General features: G+C 46.3%; 1 protein-coding gene across 1 annotated transcript in view; it reads right to left on the bottom strand.

The window, feature by feature from the left end:
• Nucleotides 1-25,297, bottom strand: part of OLFML2A (olfactomedin like 2A) — a 196,268-nt gene that overhangs the window by 31,021 nt on the left and 139,950 nt on the right. The window contains exon 6 of the mRNA XM_069241730.1: nt 543-842. Coding sequence (XP_069097831.1) covers nt 543-842 — 300 coding nt within the window. The remainder of the gene's footprint in view (nt 1-542; nt 843-25,297) is intronic.

The raw sequence follows: 25,297 nt of genomic DNA, 5'->3' as shown, positions 1-25,297 counted from the left end.
GCCTTCAAGAACCTCTAAAGGAAGACATAGTTGAAGTGTAACAGCTTTTAATGTTCGAGGATATCATGGCAGGGCCTAAGGTAGACCCTAAGGAGGTTAAAGGGAAAAGTAGGAGGTGAAATGTCTATGTCCTTCCCTCTATGTCCAGTGGTCCATGGCTTTACCTGAGGTTCACCAAGAGAGGCAGGAGGTAAAGTCAAAATGGTTAATTGCAAGATGTGGTGGAGACCACACTCTTAAAGGGTGATTACTAATATCATTTTGAGGAATAATGAGGCGAGACAACCAGGTTATCTTTCCTGATGTGAGGAAAACATTTTTCTAACCGGGAAGAGCCTATTATGGTGACTGTCAAGACAAGAAACAAATCTTGGAATCGGTTTCTAAAATACCTTAACTTGCACTGCCTATGCTACAATTTCTTCAGCTTGGAATCAGTTATAGGTGTCATGTTTATTTAGTTAATGTCAATAAATATTGAAACCACAATCCTACTTTTGTACAAGTTTATTTCAAAACAAATGCTGATGCAGCAGACATACCTCGGTTGGCAGCGCTAGGCACATCAGTAGGCGACGCTCCATAACTAATGGAGAGGATGGTAACTTGAGGGCTCTCTGTGGTCGTTGTGATCGTAGTGGGTTCACTTGTCGGGCTAGTGGTTGTTGTTGTGCTGCTGGTGGTGGTTGAGGCGGTAGTGGTGGTGCTGGTAGTGGTGGTTGCCTCAGTCGGCGCAGGGGTCGGCACGACTTCTTTTTTCTCAACCACAGACACTTCTGCATTGGTTTCTTCTGTCCTGCTGTCCTGGCGTTCCATTCTGGAAGTGGCCTTTCCCATGCTTTCTAAGGATAAAAAAAGAGCATTTCTGAAACATACACCGGGAATTACAAAGGCTAGATATTCCTCACCCACCGAAGTTTAAAGTAATTGTAAGGCTAAAACAATATATTTTTTAAATACATGCTTTTACTTGGTTACCTTTGTTCAAAGCTACAGGCACACACCTCATCACTAATGTATGCACATAACATTAAAATATGCCCCATCACAGAAAGAAAACAATTTTGACATGTTTTGTCATGTTTCTTATATTTTTGTTTTATAAACCACATCAGAAATATTTTTCCATAGAGGAACCTATACATTACTTTTTCAGGGTATATTTCACAAGTTATGAGGCGTCTTGTATATAAATAGGGAATTATTTTCTCTGTGTAAATGTAGGGAATTGTGTTAGAGGAAGTACCTTTCTACCACTCTGCTAACAAACTGGCATATCTGCTTGATGAAACTTTGTGAAAAGAACTCGCCAACCTCTTTAAATGTAGCAATATAACTTAAAATTCAAAAATATCAAAGTATTCTGCCCACCAGGTAAAGGTTTTAAACATTTTTTTTTTTTTAATGAACTCATTTTGGTAATAAAGAACAGATTTAAGCCCTAATCACCAGTAGCCCATTAATTGATATGCTAATACTACACATATCGCCAATAAACAGGACGCTCTAATGGGGCCGATTTGTGTTTTAATGAATGGATTTGCATTTAAATGGGGAAGGGAGCACACAGCCTCATATTCAGCACTGAGTTTGCTCAGATGCATTATGGTAAATGCAGTGCATGGTAGCACTTACTTCAGTATAAGTATTTAGTTTTCACCATTGTTGGTACAGCCACTGCTGTTGATCTCGAAACACATGTTTTAGGATAATTGTCCTTCATCAGTAGAAGTAAGAAGTTGCTTTAAAGGTGCTCGAAAGGATGTTCACAGTCTTCCCAAGACTCTGTAACTGCAGAATGAGTGGTACAGAGACCTCGAAAGAGTGCGAGCAGCATTTCCAGCATCTCTAAAACAACTTGTTACTCTTTTACTCTTTTATACTTTTATCAATTTTCCTGAAACACTTGTCTACATATACACAGCGCTGGCTGTGCCAACAATGGTGAAAATTAAAGACTTTTACTATTTTCACTGTGACTGGACTAATGTAGCTGATCTTTTGTTTTAGACCAGGGGTCTTTAAACTGGGGGGTGGGCCACCCTAGTGGGGCCTCAAGTCGTCAGGCTCTGGCCAAAATAAGCATTACACAGATAACAGTGTTTTGCTTTACGCAGAAACATGTTATTGCATTTTTAAAAGGCAACTGTACTTAACTACAATGTTTAAATACGTCTAGACATATTTAAACATTGCCAACTGTATTAAAAATTGTGAAAAATTCTGTGGGGGGGGCAATGATATTTTATTTTTCAACTTGGGGGCGCAGCATTGAAAAGTTTGGAGACCACTGTCTTAGACAATCTTTAAAATAAAAGAGTAACAAAAGTCCTACTTTTAGTGCAAATACCTGTAAAAAGAAAATTCCACAAATTAAGAGTGATAATCAACATATTTCTGAAAATTAAACAAAGTTTGCAAGAGAAACTCTTTACAACTTCCCAGACTCCCAACCACAAGTTGCTAGTGGTTCAGCATCTCTAACAAGGAACATTTTACAAAAATTTGGTGCCAAATGTAAAGGAAGGCTTCCAGCATGTGATGGCTTAACTAGGCAGTCACATTTGTACGCACATGCGTACAGTGTCTGGTTCTTTTGGCTTCCGGATCACCAGCTTGGGGGATACCTACAGAGCGGGTTCTGCCACTTTCTTGAATATGTCAAGGTCTTCAAGCTTCTTTAGCTCTTGCTCAACAGTGGATCTGAGGCTGAATGGAATGCAGTGGTATTGTAAAGCCACAGGATGGATTGACTTATCATTGTGGACTTTAAAAAAGGGCTTGTTGCAGTGCTTAATTTGTGCTTGTTGTTTCCGGTGCTGAGCACCAGCACTTATTTGTGAGGGCCGGGGCTTATTCTTCTGCCTCAAGCATTAGCTGCAAGCAAAAGACACATATGGGAAAGACGGAGGGAGGGAAAAATGAAAAAGCGTCACATAGGGAGAAAGTAAAAAGCTGCAGGAGTGAGCTGAAGGGGCATGGAGTGGCTTTATATGGATTGAAAAGTCCTGAGATGGTGTCAGGATTACGCTGCCTCAGTATTCTGTGTTCGCACATTTAATTGCAGCAGCCGCTTGTTTAAGAAGAGGGCTTTGGGCACCGGCACGTTTTTATTTACAAATTAAGCACTGACTGCTAGTCTGCTCTTACTGTACACTAGTAAGGCTCATGAATGTATGGACTGTGGGTAAATGTCTATGTGGGTTAAGCATCACTTTGTATCCGTTATGTCCCAGAATTAAAACGTGATAAGGTGGATTCAGGCTTTCATCCTTCCAAGGTCTGTAAAATGAGTACAGCTGAGCTGGGTGATAACACTGATTAAGAACGGACCAAGAGATAATGCAGATCATAGTACGTGCTACTGAAATGGCCCAAGCTATGGATGGTGTTTTACTGACCCATGCAATCCTGACCTTCAGAGGGTCCAGGGATGAATGTGGGGGTCTAATGGCTAGGCTGAGAGTGGCACAAGGTGTAGGGCAGTCTTGACTCTTAGAATTGAAATGTGACCCAAGATACCGCTCACCAGAGGCACGTGAGGTGGCACTGCTAAGAAGAAGCCACCCTTGCCCATCCAGTGGGGCCGGGTGTAGTTGGCTATAACCCGCCTCCTACTGGCACGGGTGGCACGAGCGGGGCACAGTCATTTCCTTTCCAGGAGTCTTCACGAAAAAAATGTTCAAACCGAAACCCTTTGGCACAAGTTGACATCCATGACTCAATCATACAAGACTAACAGGGCTACTCTGTGTGACAGTCACACATTGTGTTCTGTTGTTGATATTTGTACAGCGTCAGTCTGGGTCGTGGCACTAAGACCCTGGGCTGTCCTCACAGCCGCACTCTTCTGTGTTTCGTGGTTGTACACCGATTGACACAGGGCTCTGTGCTGTGTGCGTTGTGAGTTGTAACACAGCCCTACGGTGTCTGGATTATGCGTTGTCTCACAGTTCTAGATTGTGCATTGCAACTTTGTTTTGTATTATTTGAGAGGGTGGAGAGTGTGGAGGGAAGAAGCAGGAGACCTGAATCACAGCATGAGCAGACCCTAATCAATATAAAGCAATTAGTTCAGGGTCTATATGTCGCAGGAAAGAAGAGGAAGTGAAGTGAGGATGCCAGGATGCACTGACCAATTGCTAGGCAGCAAATAAGAATGATAATGAAGCCAACAAATGGTAAGCAGTGGGCGGCCCCCAAATCCCTTTTAGAACACAGTGTCTCTCGCAAGCGAGCGCGCATGCGCTGCACAGGTGAGGCATAGTAAATCCACAATCTTTGGGGAAACATTAATTGGAAAAGAAATGGCCATAAATTACCTTAAAAGTTAGTGTCTTCTGAGACTAAAGGGTATTTTAAACACTCTGTAATCTATGCAAGTCGTCCACTTCCCAGTTTCGGTCTCGTCTTGACTCTAAAAAAATCAAACATCCACTGAGTGTAAGTCCTGATCTAAACGAGCTGTAATTATCTGACCCGAAGTGACCGTGCGCCGGATGTACACGTGGCTGCAGGGAAGAGGTCAGCTGTCAAGGTTCCTGGATCCTGGCGGTAGTAGACTGGAGGGTCAGATTGGGATCACAATTAGGCCCAGGCACTTCCAAATGTTGCCCGCATTCCCGCATCATTATTATTCTTTTGTAGTTTTAAAAAGTGTGGTATCAGCCCAATGGCATTGACGCTATTTACGCGAGCACCACTTACATTGCACAAGATAACATTCATTTTTTTTTTAGGGAGGGAGATTAAGTGATTTGCTCAATAACAGGAAGTTGAGCTGATGCCGGAACTCGAACCTGGTTTCCCAATTTCAAAGTCGGTCAAAGGCACAGACACTCCCAGGTAACATAAATTATTGACATCTGGCAGGCAAAGGAGAACAGAGACTAATATAGTCCCCTTTTCCTTGGAGGGAAGGGGACACAAAGAACCTGAGGAGCTCCCTCACGGGCTCTCATCAGCCCGCCACCACCTAAACTCTCCAGGCCTCCTCCCCACCCGAGTCCTCTGCAAAGCGAGTGGTAATGGCTTCCCATCAGCAGCTCCTTGAGGCCTCTGTTGCACCTGGAGTGAGTCTGTGGGGCAGACACGCCTAATGATGTGACAGCCAGAGCAGCCCATTGCCTCTGAAAATGAGGTGGCCTGAGGTGGGTAAGGCTCAATATATGAATGCAAAGGGTCTAACAACAGCCTTTCAAGTTGTGCACTTGCAGTGGAGACGGGGACAGCCCTGGCTGATTGGACTGCTGTGTCCACCAAGAAACCGCACACCAGCTGGCCTTGGCCACAGGCCCATCGGCCCATGGCTGATTGCCCGCTTTGCCAATCCAAGCCTGCTGCTGGGAAGTTCTGACTCTGAACTGGTCCTGAATAGGTCTCTGAACCTGGGCTGTGAGTCACTGTTAAGGTCCTTCCAGCAGCTTCTTTCGGGCCCCTGTTTTCCTTCGTGGCATAGCCATTGAGATCCCTCACCAGAAGTTAAGAGGTAGGTAGACAATCACCAAAAGCAACCATTCGGAGTTCAATATTAAGGAAATTAAGGATCTGTCTCAGCAACCTCGGCTAAAAAATCTGCTCTTTCTGGTCAGTTTATCCATGGAACGAAGACGGAGGAGGTGTAGACTGGGAGGTCTTACTGAGCGTCTCACCTCGAAGCGCTATGGAGACCTTTCACACATTCATGAATCCAGAAGAAGGAAAATCTCTTGCTTTAAGTTGCTTTTCCATTAAACTTGAGGTTATGTCTGAAAACTCAGACACAGCACCAGAGTCCTAGGACCAATGCCTGCTGGATCTTAGCATGTGCTTTCAGTATTACCGCTTTCTAAAATCATACCTAGAAGATGTGACGTTTTCACTGCTAATAATATATCTTTGCTACACCATCAAGCAAAGAGGCCACTTGCGGGACTTTAACTCCTCATACACAATTATTGTAAAGTAACTCAATAAGTCTGTCTTTGCAAAACTTTTAAGCAGAAGGACGTGAAATCATATCTGTGTCTGCACGCGTGACCTAAACCCAATGACTGCTAAACCTGTTTTAAGCCGACTGGGACCAGCAGCAAATGTTCTTTGTCCAGTTGATGAGGTGCACCTCAATCCAAGCAAAGCAATAACTGCGGGTCCCTGTTTGTTTCTAATGGCAGAACCCAACATTCTGAGCCACCATGCAGCGGCCTGGTATTCAAACAATTTGCCGCAGCAGGCAAAAAGGAAACAGACTCCCGTAGGCTCAAAATCAAATTTAAAGATATCCTTTATCCCTCTGGGAGAGTCTGTCTACATCACATCCCCTCTAACAATGCGCTTCCTGTGACTTTGCGCTTAGAATACACAGAACCCAGAGAATAGCAGATTAGAACTCCATGAATCTGCATTTGAGAAACCGAAAGGTGACCCTCCAGACGGATGATATTACAAAAAAAGACTCCATACATACACCCTCCACCGGGATTTGTGCATTTTAAGACCTACTGGATATCAGAGCCTTTGGCTGACCGGTAGACATGGACATTTGCACTGATGAAAGATTAAATTCCTCACTTGTGGATAAATATCAAGAATTGGATGTGTTCCCCGTGGTCTAGTTTTGAGAGGCCTCTTTTTATATCCAGGGACATACTTTGGTTCTCTATGCCCCTGTTAACTGGACAACTGAAGTTCCTAAAAGCTTCAGAAAGCGGCACAACATCCCTCCTAGGTTTTATTAGCAAAGCAGGTTACTGAAATGATGTATAATTGAAAAGGCTGTTCATCTGGGATATACACAGTTAAAAATACTTTTTCCAAGAGAGCATACCCAGGCATCAATAATTGTCTATTTTGCCAGGAAATTATAGGCTTTCTAATTTTCACATTGTTTTAGTGAAATCCCGTCGATTCTAAGCCAGAAAATGCCTAAAGAATTTAGCGTTCCAGACAATGGATTACATCATCTGGATCCAATGTCATCAACTGCCACTTCGAATAAAATAAATTTATGGCAGACATCTGAGGTTGAAATAAGACTTTTCACTAGGGATGCTAATCCAGGAGTTTCCCAGAAATCCTTTTTCTAATATGAACTGAGATAGTTCTATGGCAACAAGGGTGCAGATTCGCATACAGTTTAGTGGTTCTTGTGCTGAACCTGTCAATACATAGGTTTAACATATGTGATGGGGTTTCTACTTACAGATACCCTACCTTCCGCCTTTCCCACCTTCATTTTCATGCCATTACTATCAAGTAATTGCTTAATTTCAAGATATTTCTATGACATAACAATTCGTATATTTCAGGTCCAATATGTCTGCTGAATTGTCCGTAACATTATAATTACAACCCTTTTTTTTATAAACCATAATATTTTTCTCCTTCGTGTTACTTTTACATTATAACCAATAAATTGATTAACTACCAAATAAAATAAAGTTGATTGGGAGCATGCCCATGGAAGGATCGACTAATAGCGAGAAGTAAATTATTGAACCCGGACCCCCGGTGTGCCTGATCAGACCATTATCCATATGAATGTTAATTTTTTTATGTGGTTACTAGTTCAGAGCTAAGATCTCCCTAAAATGTACTCTTCTAATGAGTGTTAAGCTAAAGTTCAAGGTGGGCGTAGTAAGCGTAGAGCTCCATTGCTACCATCCTGGACTCCAAATTCTTTTTAGACAAAATCACACAGCGACACCTAGAGCAAGGGAATGACAGTGCAGTCACAGAGGGTTGGCTTTTAGTGAACTGTGGCATCCGACTCAAACTAAGAATCAAAATAGATTTATGAATTCAGAATTCCATTTTATGAACATACTGAAGCCAAAGATCTGAATGAAAATTTTTGGTGTGAAACTACAAAATATGTCAGAAATATATGTTTGGAGTAAATGTTTTACTTTTTACTTTTTTTTAAATTCTCAGAACATTTTAGAATTTTAGTAATACTGTTGGAAAGCTGTGAGAGTCATATTTGCCAACAAATATATATATATATATATATATATATATATATATATATATATATATATATATATATATTTACAGAAATACAAAATATGTACATTTTCACATGTCTAATTTGAGCACACACATCAAAATGCAATGCTAATTGTTTTACTCCACTGGAAAAACCTCTTCACCTAGGCCCCCACAAAGTTTTAAAGTCTTCTATCCAGATTCCTACCATCGGTCCTATTTACCACTGGCTTTTACAGAAGTACATTCCTAACCATGTCCTGTATGGGAACGCAACTGATGGAAATACCCAAAAATCCACAGGTCACCTACCTAGCTTGACAGCCACCCATAGACATGCTTACTACCCACTCATGCAAGCGGATTTACGTCCATATGAAATTATATGATTCTGGTCTAAGTTTAAATATGAGTAAATATATTTCTAAAAGTCAATTCACAGTTTGTGAATAACCAACCTAAGTTGCCACGCATAATTTAAGGATTTGCCACCGTTCAAGTTTGTGAATCTGGCCCTATATGTGTAGTCTTGGTAAAGATGTTAAGAACCAAATGCAGGTGCCTCCCCCCCCCAAAAAAAAAAAAAAACAACAGCAGCAGCAGCTGCCAACCTTTCACTATAAAACTATAAAAACTACAGTTATTATAATTTTATAGTGAAAGGAGCCGAGCCATGGGGTTGTGACGGGACGAGACTCCCCTTCAGTGTGCATGTATGTTTGGCTGGCCGTCTCGGGCCGCCAAACACACATGCGCACTGGGTTCTCTTTAACCCAGCACCTGCGTTGCCGGGTTGGAGACAGCAGGCAGAGACTTTCACCCTGCCACGGTGCGCCCTGGCTAGGTGCTCCGTCCAGTCCTAATGCTGCTTTCATGCTGCCAGCAGCATGAAAACAGCATTAGGATTGGATGCAGGGCAGGCTGGGAGCCTATGCCTGCAGTCCAGTCTGGTAGAGGAAAGGCGCAGAGCAAAAAGGTAAGTTATTTTTCATTATATATTTTTTTATGTTGTGTTCCCCACTACCCTCCTCCCTGCCACATGCCGCCCGCCCCTTTCCCCTCCTGCGAGCCGCTACTGACCAGATGTACTAAGAGAGACTCCACAAAAAGAGGTCACAAACTGTGCAGAAACCTTTTTACGATCCCTCTCTGAATTTGCAATGCAGTCTATCTGCTAATAGGTCATATTGCGGTTGAAGGTCATGTTGCCATTGCAGAAGGTAGCAGAAATGCCTGCATAATGAATATTCATTAGGTGGGCTGGTGCTTGCAACCCCCTCTGATTCATTGATGTGCCATGTAAGGAACAGCAGGCCACCATCCCTGTGCTTGCAGTCCAAAATGGGAACTTTTTTTTCTTGTAAAGAAGTGCATGTTCCTTTATGGAACCGGTCCTTAAAAAATCCAGTTTGTGAAAACGTCGGGGGAAGCAGGAAGTGGTCCTCTGAGCCACTGCTGTCTACGTCACTCACCCTCAAACCCCAGACTTAGACCCCATTACCCTCTGCAACTCACTTGCCACCTGCCTTGAGGTACAGGTAGCCAATCAACGGCTTGTCACTGCAATTATAGTGCCAGAATATTAGTACCATACCAAATCGCAGTTAGGAGTGGACGCCCCTTAAGTGCCCTTCCTGATTGAGTTTTGATATGCGTTGCTAAACACATTTTGCGAGTCACAAAGGTTCATACATTTTGCGAGTCAGAAAGTTCCTCCATTCATTAGCTTTTACTCCCCCCTGCCAGCTCCACCAATCCTCTACCCTCCACATCACATTCTTCATTTTTATACTATTTATTTATATTCAGAGGACCTGGGGCCAGATGTAGCAAAGGGTTTTACCCATTCTGTGTCTATGGGAAAATGTGTTCGTACATATTGCCTCTGGATACAGCACTGGCAAAATGCACTGGCAAAGCCAGTAGGCCTGCACTGGCAAAATCAAAAGAGGAACTCTACTTCCTTTACCAATGCTTGTTTTACAAAGGTCCCTCAATGCTAAAAGAGGCCAGAGGGCAAAAAGTTTTGCTTGGTAAAAGCAAGGGACGGAACAAATGGGGAATCAAGATGGAAGGGAAAGCAAGGAAGGGTGTGTTTGGAGGAACTTGGATCCTAAAGAGCCAGGGGCTAGACACAGCATCAGCATGTGACTCAACAAGCTTTGACAAAGCCAACAGGTCTGGGTTTAATGTGCTCACCTCTGCTGCCTTAGCACACAATAGACCGACAGACGGGAGAGAGTCAGCAAAGAGGACTATAGTTGTACGTTAGTTCCTGGTGCAGCTCAGCGCAAGCAATTGACTGCAGACAGAATTATACCGTCAGCCAATAGCATTAGGCGAGCCACAAATACTTCCTTGTGCTGAACCAAGATGTAATTGACAAAGTCTCCAGCCAATGGCTGTAAGAGGCTAGTTAAAGAAAGTCGATGGTTTAAAGGTGCTGATCCAAAGTCAACTCTGTGTATATTGATAGGGATTAATCTGTTTGGCAGCTGCGCTGTTAAAACCCAATCCTACAAAAATGAAATAGTTCAAGGCAAATCAACACACTCCACTGTAAAATCCTAAAATTGCATTAAAAATAATCCTTCTTCGTATACCAAACAATGTGGCCACCGAGCCCTCTGCGTGCTTCTGTTTATTTGTTCAACCCGGGATCGAACAATATGTGCCATAATAAAGCATCAGTTTCCTAACATCTGGGAAAAGGCAGGAAATGATATAATAAGCTTAATATCAATTAGAGATGAAATGTTGGCTTTGCTTCAAAGTCGCCGCTCTAGGGAGACATCAGTGGATGCCAAAAGCCATTAAAAGAAATAATTGTGAAACTCCAAATATGTCCCATATCTCAAGGCATCTTGTGCATTGAAACATGGGAGATTGGAAGCTCGCCCGCACCCTTAAGTACAAACAGAAGACAAGCATGAGATGTCTGAGTGATCACATGTCATAAAGGACAATCCACCAAACCCATCCGGGATGTGATCCCATCCTTGGAATGTCTGGGAGAACCATGAGACGTGCAGCGCTCCCTGGACCATCACCGGATCCTGCACTAGGCATTGGGAACCGGCAAGAGTCTAGTCCCCAAGTCCAGAGGACCCTCTTCTCCACTTTATTTGCATACTTCATGTAAAGTCATCAAAGACGCCAAAGTCATTAGCAAAACAAACAAAAAAGCTATTTCCTTGGGCGAATACGATGTAACCACGGCTATTATTGTCAACTTTGTTTTGAAACTACTATATCTATAACATAGTTATTCTTAGCTTGAAGAATGCACCGCCGTTACATTTCAGGTTCTGGACATTGAAACAATACTTCAGAGGAACAGTACAGTCAGTTGATGACCACAAACTGAATGTCACATCTCATATTTCAAAGAACATTAATATTTGAGCTTTAGCAGAATTTACTCTTAAAAGTGTTGGCCAGGAAGTGATAGGAGCATAAAGCTGAAAGAGAGATTCAATGCTTCAGTGCCAGAGGCGTAATAGGTGGTTACACAACAGGTAATGCGTGTTGTCTAATACTCAATGCTGGACAGTCATTCATAGGCAGCTTGTGCGCACTGTGGTATAGTGGTCCTGTCTGGGTGGTCCATCCTTTGTTGGCACTAGCTCGCTCTTGCATGGGAGGTCTGATCATGGCAGCGTGTGCCCACTGGTATTCAGTGGTCTTGCCTGAGCATGTCTCTCCCTGGTGGCAATGGCTCGCTCATGTATAGGAACGTTGGTCCGGTAGGTCTTTCCTTGCCAGGATGTGCCTATTGTTTGGTAGCAATTCTGTTGGGTAATTCTTTTCTTGGTAGTGTCATCAAGCGCTCACCAGAACCTGCTTCTTTGCTGCTGTTGGACAAGCTTGTCCTTGGTGCTTGGTAGCTCATGCCCCGTTCTGTCTAGTGTTTTTGGACAGGTGGGTATTCCCTCGATGGCACCTACTCACAGGCGCATTGGTTAAACTTCTTTTTTCTGGGGAGACCTTCCTATGTTCCTGATTGGAGACCTTAGGTGGCCAGGTCTTTCATCAATATCATTGGTCCGGGGCACTCTAATGGGCATGCCCAGAAGATTTTTGTGTTTGCCTTCATAAAAACGTGCAGGTTCCTGTCTAGGAATCTTAGGGGGTCATTCTGACCCTGACGGGCGGCGGAGGCCGCCCGCCAGAGTTCCCCCACCAAAATACCGCTCCGCGGTCGAAAGACCGCTGAGGGTATTTTGGGATTTGCCCTGGGCTGGCGGGCGACCGCCAAAAGGCCGCCCGCCAGCCCAGGGCAAATCAACCTTCCCACGAGGACGCCGGCTCAGAATTGAGCCGGCGGAGTGGAAAGGTGCGACGGGTGCTGTTGCACCCGTCGCGTATTTCAGTGTCTGCATAGCAGACACTGAAATACTAAGTGGGGCCCTCTTACGGGGGCCCCTCGGCACCCCCTACCGCCAGATGGTGGTAGGGGGTGTCAGAATCCCCATGGCGGCGGAGCGCGCTCCGCCGCCATGGAGGATTCTTATGGGCAGCGGAAAACCGGCGGAAAACCGGCGGGAGACCGCCGGTTTTCCGCATCTGACCGCGGCCGAACCGCCGCGGTCAGAATGCCCTGCGGGGCACCGCCGGCCTGTCGGCGGTGCTCCCGCCGACCCTTAGTCTTGAAGGGCCTTTCTTGGTGGCCAATAGGCTTCCTGTTTAGTGACCTTGGCAGGACATGTAGTTACTATTTCTCACTCGCCTTAACTAGGGTGAGTAGAGGTTCCCTTAAGATCTCTTGAGTGCCTCTGTCCTAGCTGGAAATTCTTAAAACCATTTGTCAGTTCCATTCTAGTGGGATCTTACGTCATTCACCAGATGTGAAATCCTGCCAGCAACCTTGCCCAGACAGGTCTCGCCTGATGTGAATTGCCTGTTGCTCTTTGGCATTCAGGCTCAGCAAGCCTTCTTTTGGAAGCACACGCCCACATTTCATAGATGCCTTTAGTGGGCAGATCCTCCAGTGGATAGCTGTCTAATGGGTTGGCAGTTTTGGGCTTTGCTTGGTAACACTTGCCCACTCCAGTACTGTGAACTTGGTTGACAGCTGCTGGCCTGATTTGCCTGCCCAGTGTTGGACACCCTTTTCATTGGTGGTACCGGTGCAACTTGTATGATGGCATGCATTGGTATAGCACAAACCTTGCTAGGAAGCAACAGAGAGATCTAGATTACATGGGTGGGCTGGGAGGCGACCTCAGGAACGTCCACATGAAGTGGGGTTTACACAAATGCATTTCACACATTCTAGTCCACGTTTTTAATCGATTGATTGCGACTTTAATGATTAAGATATGATTTTGAAATGCTATGGTTCAGCATAACCAGTTTGTGGATTGCTATAAAGTCGCTAATTAAAGCAGCTTGTTCTGAAACTACTGGGCAGATTTAAGAGCCCCTTGCGCCATGATATCGCCACATTAGTGTCATTTTTTTACACTAATGTGGCGATATTATGGTAAAAATGCCACACCAGATTTACAAAGTGGCACAATCCATGCATTGCTCCACTTTGTAACCCACTGTGCCACATTGTGCCTGCACTAGGCATAAATAATGTATGCAAGGGAGGCATTCCCCCGTTAGGATGTGGTGGGGGGGTGAAAAAATGGTGCAATGAAATCTAAAAGATTTCTTCGCAGAATTTGTTTGGGCATTTTTAACGCCTACTCAGAACAGCCCATTGGTTACAATGGGCCACTGTGTACTGTTCAGGGTTAGCACCAACATTTTTGTGCTACCCCTGTACAGTACATCCGCGCCATATTTTAAATAATGCGCACACATGGTGGCAGTATGGGGGCGCTAAGGGGCGCAAGGAAAGTAGCGCTGCACTAATTCTGCCCCTACATTTCCTGTGCTCCTTTTGCACTCTTTTCCTACTTTGTGGGGAAAAGATCTTTGGATGCTAATGGGCCCATATCAGAGTGCTTGGAAATATTATTTACTGAGCACAGAGCGCAGGCTTTGAAAAACATTGCCAAGCTTAGCTTTATTTCGCGTCTTAAGCATCGTGTGGGCATCTCTGATACTGAAGCTGAGTCAATCACAGATTCTTTAGTGACTTGCTTTACGTTTCAGAACATCTATGCAACCCTTTCCTCTCAAAATTCGTCTGTGAAATCCACAGCCTGGGTCCAACAAGACTGATACCTTTGAGAAAGAAAGTGTGAGAAAATCAGTGAGAATATTTACACTTTAAACATGGTATGTTTTTGTAATTACCGCGTCACATCCCGTGTCTATGCAGGCGCGTGCATAGTGCAATGCAAAGGGCCTGGAGTAACTGTGGACAGAGTGGTATGCAGGCGCGTGCCTAGAGCAGTACAAAGGGCCTGGCGTAACTGTGGACAGAGTGGTATGCAGGCGCGTGCATAGTGCAATGCAAAGGGCCTGGAGTAACTGTGGACAGAGTGGTATGCAGGCGCGTGCCTAGAGCAGTACAAAGGGCCTGGAGTAACTGTGGACAGAGTGGTATGCAGGCGCGTGCATAGTGCAATGCAAAGGGCCTGGAGTAACTGTGTGGACAGAGTGGTATGCAGGCGCGTGCATAGTGCAATGCAAAGGGCCTGGAGTAACTGTGGACAGAGTGGTATGCAGGCGCGTGCATAGTGCAATGCCAGGGGCCTGGAGTAACTGTGGACAGAGTGGTATGCAGGCGCGTGCATAGTGCAATGCAAAGGGCCTGGAGTAACTGTGGACAGAGTGGTATGCAGGCGCGTGCATAGTGCAATGCAAAGGACCTGGAGTAACTGTGGACAGAGTGGTATGCAGGCGCGTGCCTAGAGCAGTACAAAGGGCCTGGAGTAACTGTGGACAGAGTGGTATGCAGGCGGATGCATAGTGCAATGCAAAGGGCCTGGAGTAACTGTGGACAGAGTGGTATGCAGGCGGGTGCATAGTGCAATGCAAAGGACCTGGAGTAACTGTGGACAGAGTGGTATGCAGGCGCGTGCATAGTGCAATGCCAGGGGCCTGGAGTAACTGTGGACAGAGTGGTATGCAGGCGCGTGCATAGTGCAATGCAAAGGGCCTGGAGTAACTATGGACAGAGTGGTATGCAGGCGCGTGCATAGTGCAATGCAAAGGACCTGGAGTAACTGTGGATAGAGTGTTATGCAGGCGCGTGCATAGTGCAATGCCAGGGGCCTGGAGTAACTGTGGACAGAGTGGTATGCAGGCGCGTGCATAGGGCAATGCAAAGGGCCTGGAGTAACTGTGGACAGAGTGGTATGCAGGCGCGTGCCTAGAGCAGTGCAAAGGGCCTGGAGTAACTGTGGACAGAGTGGTATGCAGGCGCGTGCCTAGAGCAGTGCAAAGGGCCTGGAGTAACTGTGGACAGAGTGTTATGCAGGCGCGTGCATAGTGCAATGCAAAGGGCCTGGAGTAACTGTGGACAGAGTGGTATGCAGGCGGGTGCATAGTGCAATGCAAAGGACCTGGAGTAACTGTGGACAGAGTGTTATGCAGGCGCGTGCATAGTGCAATGCAAAGGGCCTGGAGTAACTGTGGACAGAGTGGTATGCAGGCGCGTGCCTAGAGCAGTGCAAAGGGCCTGGAGTAACTGTGGACAGAGTGTTATGCAGGCGCGTGCATAGAGCAATGCAAAGGGCCTGGAGTAACTGTGGAAAGAGTGGTATGCAGGCGCGTGGATAGTGCAATGCAAAGGGCCTGGAGCAACTGTGGACAGAGTGGTATGCAGGCGCGTGCATAGGGCAATGCAAAGGGCCTGGGGTAACTGTGGACAGAGTGGTATGCAGGCGCGTGCATAGGGCAATGCAAAGGGCCTGGAATAACTGTGGACAGAGTGGTATGCAGGCGCATGCATAGGGCAATGCAAAGGGCCTGGAGTAACTGTGGACAGAGTGGTATGCAGGCGCGTGCATAGGGCAATGCAAAGGGCCTGGAGTAACTGTGGACAGAGTGATATGCAGGCGCGTGCATAGGTCAATGCAAAGGCCCTGGAGTAACTGTGGACAGAGTGGTATGCAGGCGCGTGCCTAGAGCAGTGCAAAGGGCCTGGAGTAGCTGTGAAAAGAGTGGTATGCAGGCGCGTGCATAGTGCAATGCAAAGGGCCTGGAGTAACTGTGGACAGAGTGGTATGCAGGCGCGTGCATAAGGCAATGCAAAGGGCCTGGAGTAACTGTGGACAGAGTGGTATGCAGGCACGTGCATAGGGCAATGCAAAGGGCCTGGAGTAACTGTGGACAGAGTGGTATGCAGGCGCGTGCATAGTGCAATGCAAAGGGCCTGGAGTAACTGTGGACAGAGTGGTATGCAGGCGCGTGCTTAGTGCAATGCAAAGGGCCTGGAGTAACTGTGGACAGAGTGGTATGCAGGCGCGTGCATAGTGCAATGCAAAGGGCCTGGAGTAACTGTGGACAGAGTGGTATGCAGGCGCGTGCATAGTGCAATGCAAAGGGCCTGGAGTAACTGTGGACAGAGTGGTATGCAGGCACGTGCCTAGAGCTGTGCAAAGGGCGTGGAGTAACTGTGGACAGAGTGGTATGCTGGCGCGTGCCTAGAGCAGTGCAAAGGGCCTGGAGTAACTGTGGACAGAGTGGTATGCAGGCGCGTGCATAGTGCAATGCAAAGGGCCTGGAGTAACTGTGGACAGAGTGGTATGCAGGCACGTGCCTAGAGCTGTGCAAAGGGCGTGGAGTAACTGTGGACAGAGTGGTATGCTGGCGCGTGCCTAGAGCAGTGCAAAGGGCCTGGAGTAACTGTGGACAGAGTGGTATGCAGGCGCGTGCCTAGAGCAGTGCAAAGGGCCTGGAGTAACTGTGGACAGACTGGTATGCAGGCGCGTGCATAGGGCAATGCAAAGGGCCTGGGGTAACTGTGGACAGAGTGGTATGCAGGCGCGTGCATAGTGCAATGCAAAGGGCCTGGGGTAACTGTGTGGACAGAGTGGTATGCAGGCGCGTGCATAGTGCAATGCAAAGGGCCTGGGGTAACTGTGGACAGAGTGGTATGCAGGCGCGTGCATAGTGCAATGCAAAGGGCCTGGGGTAACTGTGTGGACAGAGTGGTATGCAGGCGCGTGCATAGTGCAATGCAAAGGGCCTGGGGTAACTGTGGACAGAGTGGTATGCAGGCGCGTGCATAGTGCAATGCAAAGGGCCTGGAGTAACTGTGGACAGAGTGGTATGCAGGCGCGTGCATAGTGCAATGCAAAGGGCCTGGAGTAACTGTGGACAGAGTGATATGCAGGCGCGTGCATAGTGCAATGCAAAGGGCCTGGAGTAACTGTGGACAGAGTGGTATGCAGGCGCGTGCATAGTGCAATGCAAAGGGCCTGGAGTAACTGTGGACAGAGTGTTATGCAGGCGCGTGCATAGAGCAATGCAAAGGGCCTGGAGTAACTGTGGACAGAGTGGTATGCAGGCATGTGCATAGTGCAATGCAAAGTGCAGGCGCATGCATAGGGCAATGCAAAGGGCCTGGGGTAACTGTGGACAGAGTGGTATGCAGGCGCGTGCATAGGGCAATGCAAAGGGCCTGGAGTAACTGTGGACAGAGTGATATGCAGGCGCGTGCATAGGGCAATGCAAAGGGCCTGGAGTAACTGTGGACAGAGTGGTATGCAGGCGCGTGCCTAGAGCAGTGCAAAGGGCCTGGAGTAACTGTGGACAGAGTGGTATGCAGGCGCGTGCCTAGAGCAGTGCAAAGGGCCTGGAGTAACTGTGTGGACAGAGTGGTATGCAGGCGCGTGCATAGGGCAATGCAAAGGGCCTGGAGTAACTGTGGACAGAGTGGTATGCAGGCGCGTGCCTAGAGCAGTGCAAAGGGCCTGGAGTAGCTGTGAAAAGAGTGGTATGCAGGCGCGTGCATAGTGCAATGCAAAGGGTCTGGAGTAACTGTGGACAGAGTGGTATGCAGGCGCGTGCATAAGGCAATGCAAAGGGCCTGGAGTAACTGTGGACAGAGTGGTATGCAGGCGCATGCATAGGGCAATGCAAAGGGCCTGGAGTAACTGTGGACAGAGTGGTATGCAGGCGCGTGCATAGTGCAATGCAAAGGGCCTGGAGTAACTGTGGACAGAGTGGTATGCAGGCGCGTGCATAGTGCAATGCAAAGGGCCTGGAGTAACTGTGGACAGAGTGGTATGCAGGCGCGTGCATTGTGCAATGCAAAGGGCGTGGAGTAACTGTGGACAGAGTGGTATGCAGGCGCGTGCATAGGGCAATGCAAAGGGCCTGGAGTAACTGTGGACAGAGTGGTATGCAGGCGCGTGCATAGTGCAATGCAAAGGGCCTGGAGTAACTGTGGACAGAGTGGTATGCAGGCGCGTGCATAGTGCAATGCAAAGGGCCTGGAGTAACTGTGGACAGAGTGGTATGCAGGCGCGTGCATAGTGCAATGCAAAGGGCCTGGAGTAACTGTGGACAGAGTGGTATGCAGGCGCGTGCATAGTGCAATGCAAAGGGCGTGGAGTAACTGTGGACAGAGTGGTATGCAGGCGCGTGCATAGGGCAATGCAAAGGGCCTGGAGTAACTGTGGACAGAGTGGTATGCAGGCGCGTGCATAGTGCAATGCAAAGGGCCTGGAGTAACTGTGGACAGAGTGGTATGCAGGCACGTGCCTAGAGCTGTGCAAAGGGCGTGGAGTAACTGTGGACAGAGTGGTATGCTGGCGCGTGCCTAGAGCAGTGCAAAGGGCCTGGAGTAACTGTGGACAGAGTGGTATGCAGGCGCGTGCCTAGAGCAGTGCAAAGGGCCTGGAGTAACTGTGGACAGACTGGTATGCAGGCGCGTGCATAGTGCAATGCAAAGGGCCTGGGGTAACTGTGGACAGAGTGGTATGCAGGCGCGTGCATAGTGCAATGCAAAGGGCCTGGGGTAACTGTGTGGACAGAGTGGTATGCAGGCACGTGCATAGTGCAATGCAAAGGGCCTGGAGTAACTGTGGATAGAGTGAGTCTCACATTACTGCACCCTGGGGGCTCTGTATCCAGATTTCCAATTGTTTTGTTTCCACTTGTTGCCACTGTTTTCCCCTTTCTGGACACCTGTGGTTTGCTTTCCAATAACTCTCCTCGTCCCTCTATCGTGTCCATCCCTAGCCTTCTCTTTCGCTTTTCTCCGGCACTGTCCTAGATAAGCACAGAACACAAGCCAGAGGTCTTGCCTGGCTCTAGGAGCCCAAGTGCAACCAGAAGCACTGCAAGGACCATCATGTAAATCAGGCAACAGAGGGGAAGTGACATGATCAAAAGACTTAACATTCTTCATTGTTTTTGTTTTATTTCTCTTTTAAACACTATTGAGCCAAAGTTACTGAAATGTATATTTAAAAGCTATAAACCTACAATAGGTTCATAAACCAGGTCCTAAAGAGCTCACATGAGTGAACCAAGAGATAATTACTTTTTTAATGTGGACTTCTTAACTGACTAATAATATTAGTAGATGTGGACCAGTGTTACAGTCTATCAAAGGGTAGAATGTTTAATCTTTATACGGAGACCACTCTCTGGAGTGAAGCACTCCCAAGTGCTCCAAACTTTGGAGGTTTAGGTAACTATGGCACAGTTATGTACGAGATCATATCAAATTCAATATGTTCTAAACAAATGCTGGTAGCATAAAATGTTATGCCCAGGATCACAACATTTGGTCAAGAGGGAAGTTGGGATCTAAGCCCACGGTTCCTCTAATCCAGCGGCTCTGTTCATTTCCTCCTGTCTCAGGGTTTACTGGACAGCAAAACGCTTCATGGATGATTGTTTTCCAAGAGCTAAATTAGCCTCCTCTATTCACTTAAAGGACTTTCAGAGTGTACAAAATATAACATGTCAGCTCGAGGCTATCCAGGAACCCTGTCTAGAAACAAGTTAGGTAAACCTTGCATTTCGTTCACAAAAGGGACAAAAGCAAAAAAAGAAAATGATTATGTACAAAGACAGTTTAAACAATTCAGAAAACTATAGATTAAAATGCCTCAAGTTCAATACAAGAAAAATATAGAAAGTAACCAACCAGGCAGATCCTGCCAGTGCTTAATTTGTAAATGAATGAGTGCCGGTGCTATGTGTCGGAGGTGCTTCCGGAGAAGTGGAGATGCTACGTCAGCTTCGTAAGTGTTCGATGCGCTTCATCAACTTCCTATACATTGGGGGAGCATCACCGGATTCCTGCGCATTAGAGGTGCGTCATCCTATTTCTAAGCATTTGAGGTGCTCCATTGGCTGACAACATTTTAGAGGTGCGTATTCAGTTTCATAAGTGGTGAGAGGTGCTGGATCACATTCCCAAGCATTAGAGATGCTTCATCAACCAATCAACTTCCTAAGCACTGGGGTTGCTTCATCGACTTTCAGTTGAGTATGGAACTAGCTTCCAATCGACCTCATTAGGCATCATCTGCCTGCCCTCATAGGTGCCCTACATGAGCTGATAGCCAATCAGGTCATTTATATAATCTGAGACAAATCTCTGTGCAATCCTTGCCTTGTTTAGAAGGAGTCACTGCTCTACCGGTGGTTGAAACATTAAGGATCTAGAACGTATCACATAACACCTAACACATAGATTCTTACAAAGTGCCTAATACATAGAACGTAACACACAGCTGCTAACAGGACCCCCTCACACAGCTGCCAATACATAGCCCCAAAACATACATATAACCCCCCCACAAATACATACACCCTACCTATACCACAAACACAAAGTACATGAAACATGGCCCCCGCAAACAGCACTTATCGAGTGAACGTTAGCACAGGGCCTACTATTAACAACCCCCATGTCCCAAAAACATCTTCCCTAACATACTGTCCCAGCACATCACCCCTTACACACTGCCCTAACACACAATGCTAACATTGAGCCCCTAACACATGGCCCATAATACACGCCCCCTAATGCAGAGACCCACAGCTGTGGTCATCAGAACTAGGCCTCTCACACCTGGCCCTTAGTACATAGCTCCCAGCTCATGACACCCAATAGCAAGAACCTCAGAAACCACATCCAAAAATCAGTCCCAAACACATGGTTTGCAGCATATGTTTCCAACACATGGCCTCAGCAGATGAACTCGAACACATGGCCTGAACACAAGCCCTCAAGTCAGCACACCTAACATGTTGCCCCTAACATGCCACAATCACTCATTGCTCTTAACCCATAGCGCCTACCACAAGGACCTTAAAAGATGCCCCTAACGCACAGACCCCTCTAACACACAGGCCTTGCTAGAAGCTCTTACACACACCCATTAACCCTTGTGACTAACACACTGCTCGAAGATATTATCCATAAAAAATAGTCCATAACACATGGCCCGGCGCATGTCCCCTAGCACATAGTTCCGGCACAAGGCCACCAGCATATCACCTAGAACACACACTCACTCGTTCTCTAGGTCACACACTCACCCACTCAGTTGTGCATCTCTCTCATCCATCCATTCCTACAAATGCTCATTCAAACAACCGTTTCACTCATTCATAAGTCCAGCTGTGCACTCATTCACGCTCACTCAATCACCCACTCACTTAGTCACTCACCCACCCGCTTTGCCTTACTCCTCCTTCCTAGGAGCTTAAGCTACTCTGAAGAAAACATACTCAGTGCCTTGTTGTGCCCACAGCATCGTCCCCATGTCCAGCACAGACCTTTCTAGCAGCTCAAGAGTAGCCATGCATTTTTTTTGTATTGTAAGACAAAACAACTGCATCCATGTGTAGCATGTAGTGGTCCGGAGAGTTACCCTCAGGTCGCAAACGTGGCATAATCAGTACCTTTAGTACAGAACGCCCTGCCCCAGTGCTTAATTTGTGAATAAAAAGGTGCTGGTGCTCAAAGCCCTCCTCAGACACAGGGCTGCTGCAGTTAAATATGTGAACACGGAAAACTCAAGAAGCGTAATCCCGAAGCCATCGTGGGCCTCTTCAATCCATATAAAGCCACTCCCTGCCCCTTCAGCTCACTCTTCAGCTTTCTACTTTCTCTCTTTGTGACGCTTTTTCGTTTTTTCCCTTCATCCGTCTTTCCCATATGTGTATTTTACTCGTAGCAAATGCTTGAGGCAGAAGAATAGGCCCCGGCCCTCAAAAATAAGTGCCGGTGCTCAGCACCGGAAACAACAAGCACAAATTAAGCACTGCCTGGCCCTCATACATAAATGCCAACATTTTAGAAGAGAAAAGAGGCAGATTAAAAAAAAAAAAATCATGAGACTGTATCTCCCTCATTGACTTCACCTGAAACAGAGGCAATTTCAAGGGGGGAGACAACAAAAATATAGCAATTTTTGCTCGCAAAATCGTGAGTCTCTCGTCTGAATTGGGTCTATTGACATGTATGCTCAGATCCCAAGTTTCTTAGCTGCATGTGTGCTGCTTTAGGCCAGGATTTGTATTGGAATTCTGGGACTTGTAGTCTTGTCTATCCCATTGTATAACAATAGTTCAAGTCCCAGAATTCAAAGGTAAACACCTGTACTGGAGCAGCACATCACACATGGACCTGGGAAGCCTGGCAGCTACGTGGTCCTATCGTTCATGTATGTGGCGCCTTCCCTCACGATTCTCCAGACTTGAGAGGGGTGAAACCCTGCCACTGATTATTAATAATATCGGGAGTTATAGTTTTAAAAACTAAAGAGTAAACACAGACGCTCCCATCAGCACCGAGGCAGCGGCTATTTTGGGTCGGGCTGGAAGCAGAGATGCGTCGGCTTGGAAGGTCTGGGTCGCCATGGACTCGGTCTGGAGCATGAAAAGATGCTCCTCTCGGTAGCCAAGCAAAGCTCCACTGTCAGACAGAGTTCGCTCTTGTGTAAACACAACGCGCCGGACATTGTGCTGCTGCAGAAGCCTGGCTAGTGTTTCGCGGCAGAAACAAATATTAGTTTTCCGGTGTGGACTCAGCAAGTCTCCCGCCACGTCCGCTGATACCTGTTTGTCGAATAGTGAGAAGGTCGAAGTGGGATGGCGGCTGGCGCGGAGGAGATCCTGGCAGGAAAAGCGCCTTTTCTGCACGCGTTTCCTTTATTGAAGGCAGATTTTTGACGAAAAAATGCACATATTTTGTTGTTTCGTCTGTCCTTCTCTCTAGGGCTGCCACGGCAAGAAATGGAGGACGAGTGATGGGAGTTAAAGCCGACTAGGACGGTGATTTCTTGGTTAATAGCATCATATATCAAGATTTTCAAACCAGGAGGTAGTCAGCAATTATACAGAAGCTTCATTACAGGGACAGATGCCCCAGGAAGCCTTTATACTTTTTCCATCTTCATTTTGCTTCTGCCAATTACAAGAGCTTTAATAATTTCATTTACAAAAGGCTTAGTGCCAGGTTTGCAGTTTCTAAGTGCGTTTAATAATCGGTGTCACAATCCCCCAATTTAACGGTACTCGTGAACATCTACCTTAGAAGGATTATGGACTGAGTTGGTCTTGTCAGATTCAAACTTGGGATATGTAGACCACATCGGTTGTCAGCAGGGAGTGGTTAACTCACTGAGCCATGTAACTGAAACAAGACTTTATTGCTTCGTGAACTGCTGTGTAAATCGTACATCAACACCTGTGACCACGAACACGACTTTCTGATGCAGCAAGATTCTCAAAAGATGTTTAAAGACCAATTAATATTCACAGTGACTGAAGGCACATGTGGTAAACTGTAAATTGTCTCTTTGGGGCCCACCACCGTATTCTCAAATTCTACCCCTGAGCTTCTGGGAGAATACCCCCTCCCACAGAACAGGAGAGCCCTCCAAGTGCCCCATAGTTTCACCAGTCACAGGTAACTACAAAATCGTCATTCTCGCCGAAATACCTTGCATAATTTAAATTGCATTGAAAGGCCACACACATCAAATATATGTTAATGTCCTCACGGATGCGGCTGTATTTTTCATCCGGGAATATAATCCATTTTTTTCAGGTTATTAAAATGCAAATGTTTCAACATCTAAGAGGCCTGACAGCTGGATATTCAATAGTGAATATATGTGATTCTTTGTATCCTGTCCTCTGTACCCAAAGTCTGATTCGCCCATTACTTGTAATCCAGGCCACACTTGTAACATTGTTTCACATGCATCTGTAACTGATTTGTTGCTTTCAGAGGCAGCAACATTGTTGCTCGCGGCACTCCATTATTTACCATAAATAACTAAATTATTGAATTATTAAATTGATGAAATTTGATAGTAAATTTACAATTACACACAAGGAAACTTACTTAAATAATACAATGATGGGACGACATTTTTTGTACTACAACCAACCTTTCTTTGTCCCTTGTTCAACACCCCGCATAACTTCTTAAAAGCCTTACAACCAGGGCACAGTGTCTTTGTTGGAGAGGAGAAAGGGCTATTGACGGGCTCAGTGAGTCACAAAAGCTGAAGGTCAGGAAATTGACGTCCCTGCGTGTAGGACTTTAAAGACGCGAGGAGGCCCCCGCTCTCCCAACTCCCAGCTCCCCACTGGCATCTCAGGGGCCTCAACCCTGGGAATTAAGGTCATGGTTAGAAGCAAAGCTGCGGCTTTGAATATCTCCCAAAACTAATCCACTTCTGACCATCACAAAGTCAAGTCCATCCTGGAATAGCTCGTCGGGTGGGAACGCGGCCATGTGAAACAGAATAGTTGCGCCGGCCAATGGCCGCAGCGGGGCTATTAAGAAGATGAACCAAAAGTCAGTCTGGAAAAGTGAAATCCCCATTCTTAACAGTTTAAAGATCTTAAGAGGATTAGCGCGGCAGGGAGCCAACATTTTATGCCTCTCTTAATCTGATTGTGGTTTGAAGGTTTAAAGTATTAGAAAATTGAAGGGATTACAAATTTGTGATCTGGGTTAGTTAGCGGAAAATCGTTCCATCGGTGGAGGGCCCCCTGGGACTTCTGCAGATGAGCAGAAATCTTGCAGATCCAGAGTTGGAGAAATTGTTCTATAAGGCAGGCACATTGGGGACTTTTCAGGCAGAAACAAAGTCTTGCAGATCAGGAGTTAGTCACAATATCCGACAAACTCCTAGACTTCATCCTACAAAGTCAGGGGAGCGTCTGTTCTGCAGAATTTTTAAATTCATATTTTCATTATATTCCTGCTTGGATTCGTGATGCCTTGTATCAGGCCCCTGCTGTAGCAAAGTATGTCCCCGCTCAGCACAACAAATGCTACTGATCTTTCTGACCTGCAATACCTCAGTTAATTAAAAAATATTAGGCATCCGTACCTGTCAGGAGACTGACGTCACATATGAGATTTAGCAGGAAACGTAAAAAAGCATTGAATTATAAGTAGGGCAAGAACTGAATTGAAAACAAATTATAGCAC

This window comes from Pleurodeles waltl, chromosome 6 (genome assembly GCF_031143425.1).
Source record: "Pleurodeles waltl isolate 20211129_DDA chromosome 6, aPleWal1.hap1.20221129, whole genome shotgun sequence".
Taxonomy (NCBI): Eukaryota; Metazoa; Chordata; class Amphibia; order Caudata; family Salamandridae; genus Pleurodeles; species Pleurodeles waltl.
Note: the sequence above shows the minus strand (reverse complement) of the source record. Positions and strands in the feature narration are given on the sequence as shown.